This window comes from Hoplias malabaricus, chromosome 12 (genome assembly GCF_029633855.1).
Source record: "Hoplias malabaricus isolate fHopMal1 chromosome 12, fHopMal1.hap1, whole genome shotgun sequence".
NCBI lineage: Eukaryota > Metazoa > Chordata > Actinopteri > Characiformes > Erythrinidae > Hoplias > Hoplias malabaricus.
The window spans coordinates 1,097,006-1,115,612 of NC_089811.1; the positions used below are offsets into that span (position 1 = coordinate 1,097,006).

Below are 18,607 nucleotides of genomic sequence, written 5' to 3' on the forward strand. Positions count from 1 at the left end.
ACACACACACACACACAGTAGTGTGGTCCATCGCTGTATGTTACTGTAGCCATGTTCAGGGTGTAGTGTGTATGATGAACACAAAATAAGTGCCTGATGAAGTAATGAATGCCTTTTCTCACACGTCTTCTTTTCATTAGTACGACACTGACTTCTACGTTCTGGATAAATATCCTCTGGGAGTGCGGCCCTTCTACACCATGCCTGACCCCAGCAACCCCGTAAGCCTCATACCTCTATCCACAGCTGCTCTGCCCCTCTGTACTTTCAGTAGCGGGCGCTGCCAGTGTCTTAAAACCTCTGTTCAGTGCAGCTCTCTGGAAATTAATGTAGTGTAAATAGAACATAGAAATCTAATGTACTTTCCTCATTCTTTAGAAATATTCCAACTCCTACGACATGTTCATGAGAGGAGAGGAGATTCTGTCTGGAGCTCAGAGAGTTCACGACGCTCAGCTGCTGACTGAGAGAGCTCTGCATCACAACATCGGTAACAACACACTCACAAACTACACGCTGCATCACCCTCTGTAATAACACACTCACAAACTACACACTGCATCACAACATCGGTAACAACACACTCACAAACTACACGCTGCATCACAACATCGGTAACAACACACTCACAAACTACACACTGCATCACAACATCGGTAACAACACACTCACAAACTACACGCTGCATCACAACATCGGTGATAACACACTCACAAACTACACACTGCATCACAACATTGGTGATAACACTCTCAAACTACACACTGCATCAAAACATCTGTGTTAACACACTCACAAACTACACGCTGCATCACAACATCGGTGATAACACACTCTCAAATTAACACTGCATCACAACATCTGTGATAACACACTCAAACTACACGCTGCATCACAACATCTGTGATAACACACTCAAACTACACGCTGCATCACCACATCTGTAAAAGCACACTCTTAAACTACACGCTGCATCACCCTCTGTAATAACACACTCTTAAACTACACGCTGCATCACCCTCTGTAATAACACACTCTTAAACTACACGCTGCATCACCCTCTGTAATAACACACTCTCAAACTACACGCTGCATCACAACATCTTTGATAACACACTCTCAAACTACACGCTGCATCACAACATCGGTGATAACACACTCAAACTACACGCTGCATCACAACATCTGTAAAAACACACTCTCAAACTACACGCTGCATCACAACATCTTTGATAACACACTCTTAAACTACACACTACATCACCCTTTGTAATAACACACTCTTAAACTACACGCTGCATCACCCTCTGTAATAACACAATTTCAAACTACACACTGCATCACCCTCTGTAATAACACACTCTCAAACTACACGCTGCATCACCCTCTGTAATAACACACTCTCAAACTACACGCTGCATCACCCTCTGTAATAACACAATTTCAAACTACACACTGCATCACCCTCTGTAATAACACACTCTCAAACTACACGCTGCATCACCCTCTAATAACACACTCTTAAACTACACGCTGCGTCACCCTCTGTAATGACACACTCTTAAACTACACGCTGCATCACGACGTGTTATTGTGTTGTAATAGATGTCTTGTGTTGTAGATTTGGAGAAGATCAAGGCGTACATCGACTCGTTCCGTTACGGAGCTCCCCCTCACGCTGGAGGAGGAATTGGTAACTCTCACTTTCCTTAAACTTCTGTCTGCACCCCACGCCTTAGTTTTAATCCACATCTGACTGACAGCTGCTCCGATTACTGTCAGCGTGTTAACACTGGAGTATGGTCAGTCCATTAAAGAGTTAAACTGAGATGTTTAGTTCAGTTTTTAAAGCAACACTGGGTAGGTCCTGGGCTACCCCTACTTTTGCAGACTGTGATTCATTTTTACAGCACTGTCCTGAAATCAGAGGTGGGGGTAGTTTCCTACCTACTTCCAGACGTTACATAATACAGTTTCTGCAGTGCTGAGCCCAATGTAGCGACTACAGAGGCTCTGTTCTCATTATTTTAGCTCAGCGGAGGATCACAATGAAAGGGCTCAGTCTGGCAGCGAGTCACATTAAGAAACCGATGTTATACTGACACCTAGTGGCCTGGAGGATGTGTGGAGGTTCTTTCTCAAACCAGTTTGAACCTGACCTCACACAGTAATGGCCCCATATATTAGCTCCTCCCTCTGACTGCGCACCTTTCACATCTTTATGTTGGTTTCTGAGTAGTTTAAGGGTAGTTTATGGGTCTTGATTCCTCCTGATTTATTCGTTTTTAATTTTATCATAAAATAAGGTGTAAAAGGAGTCGTGGTGAAGGGAATAAATCACTCTTTTCTGCTCGTTCAGGTCTGGAGAGAGTGACCATGCTGTACCTCGGCCTCCACAACGTTCGCCAGACCTCCATGTTCCCCCGCGACCCCAAGCGTCTGACGCCGTGAGAACGGTCCCACGGACCACCGTCCTGAAGAGAAGGGAGACAGGACACGGGGGAATAAAGTGCCACAATTAACTCATAACAAAATCACATTTGAATCACTCACAAACTAGAGTTCAATAAAAGCAGGGGGAGAATAAGGAGACAACAGTGACACTGTGATGTAGGTGTTCATTTATAAGGCGACTCACCCTCTATTTTCCAGGGTGTAGTTGATTACAGCAGCTCGAGTATCCTCTGTACACCTGCCGTGATCGCTGCTGTTATGTAGAGGTTGTGTAGCCTTATAAACGAAGTGTTACCCGAGAGACTAATGTGCATTCATCTTCCAGAAGGGAATCGGTGTTCAGTAACGGCAGAGATGCTGTAGAAGAGGTGAGGGAATATTACGCAGGGTTAAATATATCTTTTTCTACTGAACAAACTTTGGTACTGAGGGCACTACTGACTTTGACTAATCCACACATTTACGGTGATCATAAAGTGTAATTAGGGGTTTTTAATTCACCTGTTAATCATCAGATTCTTATATAAGTAATAAATAATGAAGAACCAATCAAAACCAGATGTGGAACTGGTCTTTAATGTACTTCTGCTGGGGATTGAACCATGAAATGATGTCAGAGCATGGTCGGTTCCATCAGAGAGAGTGAGAAGGAGACACACACCCAGTCACACCACACTCCTCACAGTCACCCGGAGGAAACCCCCACAGACACAGAGAGAACACACCACACTCCTCACAGTCACCCGGAGGAAACCCCCACAGACACAGAGAGAACACACCACACTCCTCACAGTCACCCGGAGGAAACCCCCGCAGACACAGAGAGAACACACCACACTCCTCACAGTCACCCGGAGGAAACCCCCACAGACACAGAGAGAACACACCACACTCCTCACAGTCACCCGGAGGAAACCCCCACAGACACAGAGAGAACACACCACACTCCTCACAGTCACCCGGAGGAAACCCCCACAGACACAGAGAGAACACACCACACTCCTCACAGTCACCCGGAGGAAACCCCCACAGACACAGAGAGAACACACCACACTCCTCACAGTCACCCGGAGGAAACCCCCGCAGACACAGAGAGAACACACCACACTCCTCACAGTCACCCGGAGGAAACCCCCACAGACACAGAGAGAACACACCACACTCCTCACAGTCACCCGGAGGAAACCCCCACAGACACAGAGAGAACACACCACACTCCTCACAGTCACCCGGAGGAAACCCCCGCAGACACAGAGAGAACACACCACACTCCTCACAGTCACCCGGAGGAAACCCACGCAGACACAGGGAGAACACACCACACTCCTCACAGACAGTCACCCGGAGTGTGTGGTGTGTTCTCCCTGTGTCTGCGTAGGTTTCCTCCGGGTGACTGTGAGGAGTGTGGTGTGTTCTCTCTGTGACGGCGGGGGTTTCCTTTGAGTGCTCCGGTTTCCTCCCATGCTCCAAAAGTGCACGTTGGTAGGTGAATTGGAGACTCAAACGTGTCCGTAGGTGAGTGTGTGTGTTGCCCTGTGAAGGACTGGTGCCCCCTCCAGAGTATGTTCCCGCCTTGCACCCAGAGCCTACCCTCCACCACCCTGAACTGGATAAGGGTTACAGACAATGAATGAATCATTTACAATTTGTATTTAACTCTTAGACTAATGTTGTTTTTAGACATCTACTACGAACATGTGCTGTTTTGCTTTATGTATTTATTATTTACTATTTAACTTTTAAACGTACACAAACCCCTCACCTGACTGTCCGAGGACCCACCCAGGACCCCAGAACCCTGCAGCTGAGAGACAAAGACACTGTCTACAGCGCCACCATGCTGCCATTCTTTCTGGATCATTCTGGTCTGAAATAGAGTCGAAGCTCCGGAGTCACTGATGAGACCCAGTCATAAAACAGCAGCACAATTAAACCACCAACACCCGTGTAGAAATAAAGTATGATTTGAGGTGATTTGCTCTGGAATGTACAGGTCCATTAACATTTAAACATAGCTCCCACACTCCTCTGTGAGAAGATACGGGCCGAGAGCTGTTGGGTTAGATTTAGTAATGAGACGTGACAGAAACGTGCTTTGGTGTTTTTCCAGCTCTGAATCTACCAACACCAGTCCCGTATCACTTTACAGAGTCGACTCTACAGCCGAGTCACTAACGACGTGGGGTCGTCTCACTACCGATCCGGTTCGTTTGAACAGTTCCTTTCAATTCAGGTTTCGATCCAACCGATTCGTTGTTCTAGTACCACCCAACTGATTCGATTCTTAATTATTCTTCAAACGCAGGTGAAGGACTTCCCACAGCTGCTCAAGTGACCAAACAACAACTTGGTCCAGTGAGGTTTACCACATAAAGTTATTAGAAAAAAGTGCTCAGGCCCATGGAGAAAAAAACTGAAGTTGTGATCTTTCATCCTTTTCTTTGTCAACAGTGAATGAATGATATTAGAGGCATGTACTGGCTCCTGAAGTTGGAGTCTCAGGAGTTTGCGGTCAATCCTTCAGGCCGTGGTGTGTTCCCTCTGTGTCTGTGTGGGTTTCCTCCGGGTGCTGACTGTCCACAGGTGTGAGTGAACTATAGTGTGAAATTGTGCACACGTGAGTGAGTGACTAGGTGACAGTGTGAATGAGTTGTGAGATTGTGATGACTGGGTGAGTCTGTGAACCTGTGTAAAGGTTTGAACAGTGGGACTGACCGGGTGACTAGGAAAATACTGCACTCATAACTTGGGACTCGGAGTCGACTTCAACTAATGCGAACCTCATTATAGTAACCGACTCAGACGCTTTGGAGCTAAAGACTCGACTCTTTGGGAGCCGACTCCCCTATCTCTAATCTCAAGCCCGAGTCCAGTTTCAATGAGCGCCGTTGAGAGCCACGGGAGGGAGCAGCGAAGAGCGCTCCGCGGTGGAGCTCCATCAGCCCGGTGAGAGAAGCGCAGAGCCGCCGGAGAGAGAGAGAGAGAGAGAGAGAGTGTCCGCGGTAGAGCTCCATTAGCCCGTTCAGAGCAGCAGAGAAACAGCGGTGAGTTAAACAGCTCCGGTTTGAGCGGGAACGATTACATTTAAATTCAAACGAAAATAAATCCGTTGGTTTTCAACGGTCTCCGCGTCCTCTCAGAGGAACCTTCATTACCGTTAAAGTGTTAATGTTCACCCACTGTTAGTGAAAATACAATAACTATTCCAGCAATGAATTAGACTAGATTTGACTTTAGTAAATGACTGAAAATATCTCATTTATGGAGGACATGACTTTATTCTAACAGCAGTCGCCTGTGTCTGTTTTAATGATAGAATAAACAGGTGAATGTTACTAAAGTTTACTTTTTAATGATTTGTAAAGCGTACATTTCATTTTTAATTATTGCCACATTTATTATGTTAGATTTTTGTCAGCAAATATATGATGATAACTTTAGAAAACGTTTTAATTACAATTTATTTATTTATTTATTTAATTGTGTCCATGTATTTGGCCCCAGTATTAATTAAATAATCCTTATTCTGTTTTTAAATGACAAATTGATAATAGTCCATTTCTATTGCAGTAATGACAGTTTTCCTCACATGAGTTGGAAAGAAGTTAGCCAGTCAAATTCATCAAATGATTAAAATAGTTGAAGTAAATCAATGGCTACGATTAAGGATTTTGTTTATTTGTTTGTATGTGATTTAAAGGAACACTAGTATTTCTACATTACATTACAGTTACTAAATGATTGTAATATTCAGTGGAGCAGTAATGGGGAGAATAGAGCTTCTGTGGAGGCTATGGATGTGGATGGCCAGCGTATGCAGCTGCTAACTTTAGCCAGATTAGCTCACTTTTACTCATTAGACATCGGTTTTGAGAGAGAGAGAGAGAGAGAGAGAGAGAGACCGTGTTTAAGTCAGTGACGGAAAGAGTTATGGGGCAAAATAGTGAATCATTTCACTTTAACTTAGTGGATCTCAGGATGTTGCCTTTTGAATCTAAAATCCTACTGGGAAAAGTCATGTAGGTACCTGGGGTCCTGGCCTAATTTCTTCTTCTATGGTAAATCCTCAGATATTTTTCCCCATACATATCAGACATGACTGTTTTTCTCTCCTCCACTGAGAAGATCATCCCAAATCGCCAAAGGAAATGAGTTCATAACAAACCCCTCCAATCTGCAAAGGGCTTTTGCTCGGTTGCAGACGGCCTAGACGTATTTTACCTCACTACACGTGTAAGACATGTTGGTGAAAACACAGCCCAAGCAGAATATTTCAAAATATCTTCACTCAGTATGAAGACTTTAATCCCAGAAGGCTGCACAGATGCAGTGACTACAATAAGTTGAAAAGTTATTTTACCGAAACATAACAAACTGGTTGATTACTGAATTATGATTTGATTTCACAGGAACCTCACAATGTCTAAGTCCGATCTTCCTCCGGCTTATGAAGAGTCCGCACATCACAGGCACCATCAGTATGGTCCTCAGCGGCAAGTAGGTAGTTACCCATATCCAGCGTATGGATATCCCCCGCAGCCCGGGGTCTACAGTGGCCCAGTGCATCCCACTAATCCTTCAGGACCCTGGGTATCGGGGTACCCAGCAGCCGGCATGCCCTCTGTCATCCCAACCTACCTCCCTTCAGGAATGCCTTCCTCCAACATGAGTAAGCACTTAGGGTCTGAATCTCTCAAAATTTGAGCATATTATGAAATCTCAATTATTTTATTTATTTTTCCGTCCACAATTGGGAGAGCATTATGTTTAAAAATACACAACTCTGACTAAAAAAATATAAACATAGAACATAAGTACATTCATTCATTCACTGTCTGTAACCGTGTAAGTTCAGGGTCTTGGGGTGTCCGACGCTTACCCGGAATCATTGGGCGCAGGGCAAGAACAACCCTGGAAGGGGCTCCAGTTCATCACAGTGCGACATTCACTCACACACTCACACCTACGGAAACTTTTGAGTCTCCAGTCCACCTACCAACATGTGTTTTTGGAGCATGGGAGGAAACCGGAGCACCCGAAGGAAACCCACACAGACACAGAGAGAACACACCACACTCCTCACAGACAGTCACTCGGAGGAAACCCACGCAGACGCAGGGAGAACACACCACACTCCTCACAGACAGTCACCTGGAGGAAACCCACACAGACACAAGGAGAACACACCACACCCCTCACAGACAGTCACTCGGAGGAAACCCACGCAGACGCAGGGAGAACACACCACACTCCTCACAGACAGTCACCTGGAGGAAACCCACACAGACACAAGGAGAACACACCACACCCCTCACAGACAGTCACCCGGAGGAAACCCACACAGACACAGAGAGAACACACCACACTCCTCACAGACAGTCACCCGGAGGAAACCCACGCAGACACAGGGAGAACACACCACACTCCTCACAGACAGTCACCCGGAGGAAACCCACGCAGACACAGAGAGAACACACCACACTCCTCACAGACAGTCACCCGGAGGAAACCCATGCGGACACAGGGAGAACACACCACACTCCTCACAGACAGTCACCCGGAGGAAACCCACACAGACACAGAGAGAACACACCACACTCCTCACAGACAGTCACCCGGAGGAAACCCACGCAGACACAGGGAGAACACACCACACTCCTCACAGACAGTCACCCGGAGGAAACCCACACAGACACAGAGAGAACACACCACACTCCTCACAGACAGTCACCCGGAGGAAACCCACGCAGACACAGGGAGAACACACCACACTCCTCACAGACAGTCACCCGGAGGAAACCCACGCAGACACAGAGAGAACACACCACACTCCTCACAGACAGTCACCCGGAGGAAACCCACGCAGACACAGGGAGAACACACCACACTCCTCACAGACAGTCACCCGGAGGAAACCCACGCAGACACAGGGAGAACACACCACACTCCTCACAGACAGTCACCCGGAGGAAACCCACGCAGACACAGGGAGAACACACCACACTCCTCACAGACAGTCACCCGGAGGAAGTGACTGCAGTGTTTGCTTCTCATGGGGGTAGCCAATGTATAAAAGAACCATTGTAGATAAAGGCTGGGTGCTATTTCATTTCGATGTTTGAAAGTAGACCGCAGCATGTAATATTGGTTATTAATGTAAGCAGTTATAACTGAGTGTAATAATGTTTCTAACACGTTTCATTGAGGTCAGTCTTCTAGTGCATGTTTATATGAGAGAAAGCTCTTTGTTGCCGTTCTGTTGAAAGTGGTGCATGGTTCAGAGAGGTTTTGTTGTAGTATTTTTATCAATAATCTGATGTCCTGTTTGTGTAGGTGTGTAATTCAACGCCTAGTCTAAATTATCAGACAAAAAAGAATCAGTTTTATTCATCTATTCATCACTAATTCAAACTCAGTTCATTCATAACGTACCCAGAGAGAACCCGAGGATAATCTGCTTCAGAGAGGAGAAAAACGCAATGTCAGACCTTTGAGAGTCCTACATTTGGGTGGTGTTTTATTGAAATGTTTGTTATTCAGTGCCAATGACCTTCACAGAGTAACAGCAGCTTCAGACCTACAGAAGAGAACAAAACCTCTGTGGAAGGCAGACAAAGCTCTTTTTATTGCCACCCGCTCTGAGGCGGACAAGGAGCTGTAAGAGAGCCTACAGCAGTCGGTAAAAAGTCAGTAAAACAATGTTTGGTGTTGCAGGAGAGACAGAAGACTTTGTAGCTGGTGGATTATGGGAAAGCATGAGTGTCCGACACGCCTTCATCAGAAAGGTGAGTCCAGCCTGCTGAGCTTCAACAGGACGTCTTCAGCTGCTGTAATCATAGAGTAACGTGTTCAATGATAAATGAGTCTTCAGTCTGCGTTCAGATTCAGAGTCTGGGTCTCTGCCATTTAGACAGTGAGACACATTAGGAGACAGTGAGGGATCCAGGACAGATGCTTGTTTCCTACACGTCTTTGAAGGATGGTGGTTCAAGGGGCTGGCTCAGGCCGGGTCCATCATGTAGAGAGGGGCTGGTTCTGACCGGGTCCATCATGTAGAGAGGGGCTGGTTCTGACCGGGTCCATCATGTAGAGAGGGGCTGGTTCTGACCCGGTCCATCATGTAGAGAGGGGCTGGTTCTGACCGGGTCCATCATGTAGAGAGGGGCTGGTTCTGACCCGGTCCATCATGTAGAGAGGGGCTGGTTCTGACCCGGTCCATCATGTAGAGAGGGGCTGGTTCTGACCGGGTCCATCATGTAGAGAGGGGCTAGTTCTGACCCGGTCCATCATGTAGAGAGGGGCTGGTTCTGACCCGGTCCATCATGTAGAGAGGGGCTGGCTCAGGCCGGGTCCATCATGTAGAGAGGGGCTGGTTCTGACCGGGTCCATCATGTAGAGAGGGGCTGGTTCTGACCCGGTCCATCATGTAGAGAGGGGCTGGTTCTGACCGGGTCCATCATGTAGAGAGGGGCTGGTTCTGACCGGGTCCATCATGTAGAGAGGGGCTGGTTCTGACCGGGTCCATCATGTAGAGAGGGGCTGGCTCAGGCCGGGTCCATCATGTAGAGAGGGGCTGGTTCTGACCGGGTCCATCATGTAGAGAGGGGCTGGTTCAGGCCGGGTCCATCATGTAGAGAGGGGCTGGTTCTGACCGGGTCCATCATGTAGAGAGGGGCTGGTTCAGGCCGGGTCCATCATGTAGAGAGGGGCTGGTTCTGGCCGGGTCCATCATGTAGAGAGGGGCTGGCTCAGGCCGGGTCCATCATGTAGAGAGGGGCTGGTTCAGGCCGGGTCCATCATGTAGAGAGTGGCTGGCTCAGGCCGGGTCCATCACGTAGAGAGGGGCTGGTTCTGACCGGGTCCATCATGCAGGCAGGGGCTGGTTCAATCTTGGCGTTGTAGTCAAGCATCATTTGAAGACGAGGGAGTGTTTTCTCCATAGTTTATCAGTCTTTGTTTCAGAGACACGTTTTTGTTCTGAAACAGTGAAGTGAATGTGGCTCCATTCATTTGAAAAAAGGGGAAGTGCATGTTTAGAAGAAAAGGGGAAGTGCATGTTTAGAAGCTGGGATTAATATTATCTGTGTTTCATGTTGTGTTTGACAGGTCTATCTCATATTAGCAGCACAGCTGCTGTTCACAACTTCAGTTGTAGCGGTGTTCACGTTTGTGTGAGTATAAATAAACAGCTGTGTGAATCAGAACAGACTGCGTGTGTGTTACACATTAATGACCCTGTCTGTGTTGTTTGTTATTGCAGGGATCCTGTGCGCTTTTTCGTAATCAAGTATCCCGCTATTTACTGGGCTTCATTGTGAGTTGTGTTACATTCACAGTTTTTATTTCCACTGTGTCACTTACACGGACTGTTTACACCATTGTGAGGAGTAACTGAATCGTCTCGTCCACAGTGCTGTGTATTTCGTCACGTACCTGGTGTTGGTGTGCTGTGAGAAACCACGGTGAGTTTAATGTTTCTTCCTCATTGGGTCACACTCACATTTGGCTGTAAATGACCTTACAGTCGGTGGCTGTTTTCTTGCTCACAGTGCTCCGGAGTCTGTTCCCCAAAGCAGGATTTGTGAGTGAGCTTGATAACTCATACCTGGTCCTAACCGATGTGAAAACCCGAGAGAACCCACACGTAACAATATTTCTCTAAGGTTTTCTCTGTGCTTGCTCATTGTTAGTGTTCACAATCCGTCCTCAGTGAAGCACCACACACTTTCAGATTGCTCAAGCAAAGCCTTAAAGCAAAGCTCTCAGTTTACCGTTCAGTCTACGTCCCCACTCTCACCTATGCTCATGAGCTCTGGGTAATGACCGAAAGAACGAGATCGCGGATACGAGCGGCCAAAATAAGCTTTCTCTGACGGGTTGCTAGGCGAACTCTCTAGGTGCTCCTTCACGTTGAGAAGACTCGGTTGAGGAGGTTCGGGCGTCTGATAAAGATGCCTCTTGGACGCCTCCTACTGGAGGTAAACCAGACACATCCAACTGGAAGGAGGCCCCGGGGTAGACCCAGGACACGCTGAAAGGATTGTGTCTCCCGTCTGGTCTGGGAACGCCTGGGGATCCCCCAGGAGGAGCTGGTGGAAGCTGTGGGGGACAGCAACGTCTGGGATTCCTTGCTCGCCCTGTTGCCACAACGACCCTGAAATAGATTACGGGGAAAAGATGATGATGACGACTCAAAACTGCACACAATGTGATATTCTTCACCATTTCAGAGACAAATAAGCATTTAGGATTTTACTGTTAATGAGGGCACTCCTCTTTATCCAGTTTCTCAAATAAGACTTTAATCCCGTCTAAAGAATCTGAATATCCTGTCTACACACCTTTTAAAGAATCATAAATCTGCTCAGTCTAATCATATTGAGCCACTCGTTTCTCGCTGTTTCCTTTATTTACAGGAGACGATTTCCCTGGAACATGGTCCTCCTCTTTGTTTTTGTAAGTGCTGGAGTTACAGATCATGTGCAGTGTGCAGTGAAATGGCAGTAAACATTTAAAATGTAGAAACAGGCACTACATTGACCTGGAATAACACTTCAGCGTAGACTCTCTCCCCTGTGTATAGTGTTATAGTGTTAATGCATATTAAGAAATACATTTAGTGCCAGGGCTTCTCCAAACACTTGGATCTTCTCAAATACTGTTAATACATTGTATAATGTTCATTTGATTCACTTAAATATTGATCAGATTTTAACGCCAGTCCAATGCAGTTTCATCTTAATGTCGTGCCGTGAGTCTGATATCGTTGTGAGACTGATTAGATCACTTGTGTTTCTTTTATTATCCACTGTCTTTGTGTTTAAACGCATGCAGATCACATCTCCCACTTTTCTCCCACAGACTCTTGCTATGTCCTACATGACAGGAACCATTGCAAGGTTAGTCATAAACACATCCCTAGTTTGCTGTAAATATGTGTGCGACTTTGTCTGTGCCACATTCAGGGAAGTTATTTTTCATTCAAAGCCTGAATACTACATTTTTGGCCTTATGTAGTTATCTAGGTGTTATATCATAGCACCACTGGCCTCACTCTCTCGGTCTGACACCAATAACAACTACGGTGTGGGAGAGCTGTAGCTGGAGTCCCTGTATCTGGACATTTAGGGGAATATATCTTTGGTAATTAAACTTTGGTCCAAACCCCACGAGCCCCACAGCAGTGTTCTCTCCCTGTGTAAACAGCCCCTGTTCAGAACGCCCGCTTTCAGCACCTGTTCCTTTAAATGATAATGAGCCGCTCGCTGTTCACCCCGACCCCGAGCGCACAGCAGTGAGGAGCGAGGAGCAGAAGCTCTGGTTTTTAGCCGTTTTCACTCTGTTCTCTTTCTTCTCCGTTTTTACTCAGTGCTCTTATTTCTCCGCGCTCGTTGTGTCTGTTTTGCTGAGTTTAACCTTGTCTTTGACCTCTCACATAAACACGGGTCCAGCGCTGTGATTGGACAGACTCAGACGAGGGGGCGGGTCCATTCTAAAGTCTGCACACAGTAAACTGTCTGGTTGGGCTTGTGTCTCAGGTGGGCTCCAGATACACACATTAATGTAAACAGGCACTAAATAAGGGGTTCCTTTAAAACATGTCAGGGGTTAAACCGTCACACGGTAAGAAAAACATTGTTTTTACCTTCAGTCGATGCGTGTCAGTCAGTTTTGTGTTTGTGATTGCAGTTACTTTGACACCAAAGCTGTGTTCCTGGCCCTGGGGATAACGGCAGTGGTGTGTGTGGCTGTGACAGTCTTCTGTTTTCAGACCAAGGTAAAAACCTCTGGGCTCTAGGGCTTCGATCGACGGGGCGGCTCTGAAGCGGGTCTTTGTTTCCCGTATCGAATGACACCATTGTCTCAGCTTACAATGATTGTCTGTCCCTCTTAAAACATTCATGTTTAGCTGAACGTCTCATGCCTTTCCCATCACAGTCCCCTGAGAAAAAACAAAAACCTTCAGCTCTGGAGTCTGGAAAAGAGCAGAATAATTGAGAAAGAAGAAACACAGAAAGAACAAGACACTTGTTGAATTGATTTTGATTTAAATTTCAGTTCACAGTCCATAGCCTTATGGAAGTCATAAACATAACGTAGTGGTGAGTCTTAGATCCCCCAGTGTATACCTCTATTACTAATGACTTTACATGTCTCTATGCACGGTGACGTTAGGCTCATATGCAGCTGCTCACAGCATCCTATTTTGTGAACATCTCTGTCAGATATAAACACATCATTCATTATCTGTAACCCTTATCCAATTCAGGGTCGCGGTGTGTCCAGAGTCTACCTGGAATCATTGGGCGCAAGGCCCAATGCACCCTGCATCCAAAATACACCCTGGAGGGGGCGCCAGTCCTTCACAGGGCAATACACACACTCACATTCATTCACTCACACTCGGACACTTTGGAGTCGCCAATCCACCTACCAACGTGTGTTTTTGGACTGTGGGAGGAAACCGGAGCACCACACACCAACTCCTCACAGACAGTCACCCGGAGGAAACCCACACGGACACAGGGAGAACACACCACACTCCTCACAGACAGTCACCCGGAGGAAACCCACGCAGACACAGAGAGAACACACCACACTCCTCACAGACAGTCACCCGGATGAAACCCACGCGGACACAGAGAGAACACACCACACTCCTCACAGACAGTCACCCGGAGGAAACCCACGCGGACACAGGGAGAACACACCACACTCCTCACAGACTGTCACCCGGAGGAAACCCACGCGGACACAGGGAGAACACACCACACTCCTCACAGACAGTCACCCGGAGGAAACCCACGCGGACACAGGAAGAACACACCACACTCCTCACAGACAGTCACCCGGAGGTAACCCACGCGGACACAGGGAGAACACACTCCTCACACTCCTCACAGACTGTCACCCGGAGGAAACCCACGCGGACACAGGGAGAACACACCACACTCCTCACAGACTGTCACCCGGAGGAAACCCACGCGGACACAGGGAGAACACACCACACTCCTCACAGACTGTCACCCGGAGGAAACCCACGCGGACACAGGGAGAACACACCACACTCCTCACAGACTGTCACCCGGAGGAAACCCACGCGGACACAGGGAGAACACACCACACTCCTCACAGACTGTCACCCGGAGGAAACCCACGCGGACACAGGGAGAACACACCACACTCCTCACAGACTGTCACCCGGAGGAAACCCACGCGGACACAGGGAGAACACACCACACTCCTCACAGACTGTCACCCGGAGGAAACCCACGCGGACACAGGGAGAACACACCACACTCCTCACAGACTGTCACCCGGAGGAAACCCACGCGGACACAGGGAGAACACACCACACTCCTCACAGACTGTCACCCGGAGGAAACCCACGCGGACACAGGAAGAACACACTACACTCCTCACAGACTGTCACCCGGAGGAAACCCACGCGGACACAGGAAGAACACACCACACTCCTCACAGACAGTCACTCGGAGGAAACCCACGCAGACACAGGGAGAACACACCAACTCCTCACAGACAGTCACCCGGAGCGGGAATCGAACCCACAACCTCCAGGACCCTGGAGCTGTGTGACAGCGACACTACCTGCTGCACCACCGTGCCGCCCCAGGAGGAAATATTCCAACCATATGTTACCTAGTGTTGCTTTAATGTCTGTATTAAAGATTTCTGTGATGGGTTTGTTATCGGTTGACTCTTTGTTTATCGCTAGGTGGACTTCACCTCCTGCACGGGTCTGCTGTGTGTGATGGGAGTGGTTGTACTGATCACAGGCATCATTGCAACAGTCGTGCTCTCCATTCAGTATGTGAGTCCTACAGGGGAACACTGTCTGGCATTCGATTCAACACAATGTAAAAGAAACGTGTGGATGTATTTCTGACTGTGTTTAATGGACACCGTGTGAAGAACGAGTGTTTGGAGCTGGAGAGAAGAGGCTGTGACCCTGCAGACGGACAAACAGATAATTAGTGAAATAACGAGCTGTTCTTTCTCAACACACTAGTTGAAGTACTCCCTTTCTCCCCTCTCTCAGATTCCCTGGCTCCACATGCTGTACGCTGCTCTCGGGGCCGTAGTCTACACCCTGGTGAGTCCACAGGAATCTACACCTGTCTACTCCAGTCTGGGCCATCTCTGGCCACTAGGGGGAGGCAGTGGCTGCTCCACGCTCAATGTTAAAGGCCTTGTCTGTGCACAGTTCATGGGTATTCACAAATGAATGCGATTCATAATTAATGCATGTCACTTACAATAATAATTACACTGTAGATCAAAAAGGACCTGGTCTACAGAAACATCTGAGAATCACTGTGTACACAGAACCAAACCCTGGCAGAACAAGTGAACAGCAGATTAATATTCATTTCATATTCAGATCTGTGTATGACATAAAACACACAGTCCATTCATTATTAAAGGTGCTGTAATATTGGTTTTTCAGGTCGTTTAATGCTCCCTTTTTGTTCAAACCCACAGTCACTAGACGCTTCCTCTTTGCTCCTGGTTTCTAACGTATTGCTGTTATATTTTCTTTATTATTTATATTTTTGTGCAGTTCCTGGTGTATCACACTCAGCTTCTGATCGGAAACAGATCTCAGACCCTCAGCCCGGAGGAGTACGTGTTTGCGGCACTTTCTCTTTACGTCGACATCGCCCAGATCTTCATCTTCCTGCTACAGATCACCGGCAGCTCCTCAGACTGAGCTCCACCGTACGTGTGTGTGTGTGTGTGTGTGTGTTTGTGCTTCATTGGCTATGTTTACACTCAGGTTTGTTCCAGTACTAATGGATTAATTCACACTCAGCTCAGTCTGAGGAGAATATCTGTTTACACACACACTACAGAAATCAGACTCACAGCTGCGTATATTTCATTATAAACGCTTACACAACGACGAGAAGCTCAGAGGTCCCAAATCAACCCATACTCCCTACTCCCTAGTGTACTGCACTGGTCTGAGATGATGGACCCTGCTCCTAAGCCCCTCTCTGAACGTCAGGACGGAAGATGTGCAGATTCTGGACAAAGGCTAGCAGAGCATATATATGAAGCATAGGCTACAGATACAGCTTGAGCTTTTACATGCACAGTGCTTGGGAATGTAATCAGATGCAGGGCAGATGTTTACATGGCCTCTACTTTTACATTTACAGGATTTAAAGGTGTATACAGTCCTCATTCAGTCATTCAGATCGAAACTGAGTTCATCTTGGCTGTGGTGTTGTGTGTTATCGGATTATCGGACTGTAAACGTAAACATAGCCTTCAGATGTAGTTATGGAGTGTTAATTGTTAGAGTTCGGTCGATGCAGCCAGGCTCCAGCAGGGGGCAGGGGAAGAGCTGGAGGATCTGGCGCTCAGGAACTCAAATTCCCAGAGTCCTCAGCAGCAATCAGCACCAACCGGCTTCAGCTGTGCAGTGCTGCATTTAACTGTCACATCTGTTCGAAGGAGCGAACGGTGACTGTGGGTTCAGCAAAAGAGAAAACAAAACTAGAAGAAACATTTGAAAGAGAAGATAATAACGAAAAGAGGAGGCCAAAGCAGAAACGAGAAAAGACTAAAGAGAAAATAAAAGGGTTATGAGAAAATAGCTGAAAAGACACAGAGGAACCACAAAGCACTTCCCTTTCTCCGCTGACCACCACTTGGGTTCGTCAAATTCTCACCGAAACATTAATACGTCCTTAAACTCGTGTTTAGTCACTGACCTAGTCACGCATGTTCAGCCTGAAATTCTCCACACGGTGGCAGCACTGACCAGGGCCTGCCTTTCAGTGCTTCGCATCACAGACACTTCCTGTGTTCAAAATGGCTCCCTACATTACTCCCTCTGTACCGTGCACTGTTATAGGGAGCTGAGTACAGGAGGGTCGTAAATGTTTGCAGACACCACCTCTGGTGAGTGTTTTAAAGAAACAGCACGGTGGATTATGGGTATCTGCTATCAACTAGTTTACACGGTACCCTACTTCTTTGAGATGCATTGTGGGATTGTTTGAGTGCACTGAAAACTGTCCACTATGCTTTTGCACTCATTTACAAAATGGCGGACCCCAAAAATAGCGCACCGTATAGTGAATAGACACAGTGACGGTCTCTAGCGCCTCACGCTGGTGGTCAGGGAGAGTGGCTGGTTGCAGTTTGGGGAGAAGGTAGATAGGAGCCACCTGCTGGTCATGTGAGCTGTAGCAGGTCTCACAGCAATGATTTACCATCATTAAAACCATGGAGAAGGTAGACTGGTCCGTACAGAGCCTGGTTAAGGTCAACAAGCTGTAAATACTGTTGATGTCTGAAGCTTGGTTTAGTTGTCGATCTTCTACCTGAGTGACTCACGGAGTATTCTCCTCATTCAATGACGGAAATGTAGTTTGGCTTTGTATAACTGAACTAAGACAGACATGAACGGTCTGTGTCTCCGCTCAGGTGTCGGACTGTCGATGGACTACGTGTGAACAGTGCAGGCCTTCACTGGATCGTCCCGTGTGGTAAAACATCATTTGAATACTGTTTATTGTCTGTTTAACACACGTTTTCTTTATAGTTTCAGGTCTGAGGACTCTGTAAAGGCACGCTGTCCGTGAACAGAGCGGAGGGATGGATTACGGAGCCGTGTTGTTGTGCATCATCATCAAAGCTGCTTCTGTATTTTAAAAAGTTATAAATCAAACCCCTGTTTTGTCGGCGCAGTTAGACACCGCTGTTAGTTTAACGTTTGCTGAAATGTTGGATTTCTAGTGACGTAGAGACGCATCACACATGGCACAGATAATTTACGTACGACAATATTATTAAAGTATTCAGTGTCTTCTACGTTTGTTGTAAAATGAATCTGTCATTTATTCAAACAGTTGATTTTCATAATATAAGACTAATACACGCAAATATACGCCTCGCCTCTTTGATTAATGTCTTTACCAGGTGTTTATGTTTAGAGATGTGTTCAGGACTCACTGCTCTTTAAAGAATGCAGAGGTTGGACAGAAAAGAAAGTGATGAAGTGACGTATTAAACAGCTCCAAAGGCTGATTTTCTATGATCCTTTATTCATTATTTATTATTTCAGAGCGTCTTAATTCACATGAACCAATGGGATAAAAGATCATGTTTTCTGACTTAA

The 18,607-nt window shown here is 46.9% G+C and overlaps 2 protein-coding genes across 3 annotated transcripts in view; both read left to right on the forward strand.

The window, feature by feature from the left end:
- dars1 (aspartyl-tRNA synthetase 1) overlaps positions 1-2,998 on the forward strand; it is a 45,876-nt gene extending 42,878 nt beyond the window's left edge. The window contains exons 15-18 of the mRNA XM_066686587.1: positions 141-221; positions 379-490; positions 1,622-1,693; positions 2,360-2,998. Coding sequence (XP_066542684.1) covers positions 141-221; positions 379-490; positions 1,622-1,693; positions 2,360-2,451 — 357 coding nt within the window. The 3' untranslated portion in view covers positions 2,452-2,998. The remainder of the gene's footprint in view (positions 1-140; positions 222-378; positions 491-1,621; positions 1,694-2,359) is intronic.
- Positions 2,999-4,780: 1,782 nt separating this feature from the next.
- The window catches only part of LOC136664148 (protein lifeguard 3), a 14,462-nt gene continuing 635 nt past the window's right edge, over positions 4,781-18,607 (forward strand). Inside the window, exons 1-13 of one of the 2 annotated variants that reach the window (XM_066641225.1) lie at positions 4,781-5,498; positions 6,864-7,123; positions 9,169-9,239; positions 10,561-10,625; positions 10,715-10,768; positions 10,866-10,916; positions 11,871-11,910; positions 12,316-12,353; positions 13,144-13,231; positions 15,191-15,286; positions 15,515-15,568; positions 16,037-16,194; positions 18,032-18,607. The exon at positions 18,032-18,607 is cut by the window's right edge and continues 633 nt beyond it. In XM_066641225.1, coding sequence (XP_066497322.1) covers positions 6,874-7,123; positions 9,169-9,239; positions 10,561-10,625; positions 10,715-10,768; positions 10,866-10,916; positions 11,871-11,910; positions 12,316-12,353; positions 13,144-13,231; positions 15,191-15,286; positions 15,515-15,568; positions 16,037-16,186 — 957 coding nt within the window. In that variant the 5' untranslated portion in view covers positions 4,781-5,498; positions 6,864-6,873 and the 3' untranslated portion in view covers positions 16,187-16,194; positions 18,032-18,607. Of the gene's footprint in view, positions 5,499-5,613; positions 5,780-6,863; positions 7,124-9,168; positions 9,240-10,560; positions 10,626-10,714; positions 10,769-10,865; positions 10,917-11,870; positions 11,911-12,315; positions 12,354-13,143; positions 13,232-15,190; positions 15,287-15,514; positions 15,569-16,036; positions 16,195-18,031 lie in introns of those variants that run through there. The other variant, XM_066641226.1, reaches the window with a different exon arrangement.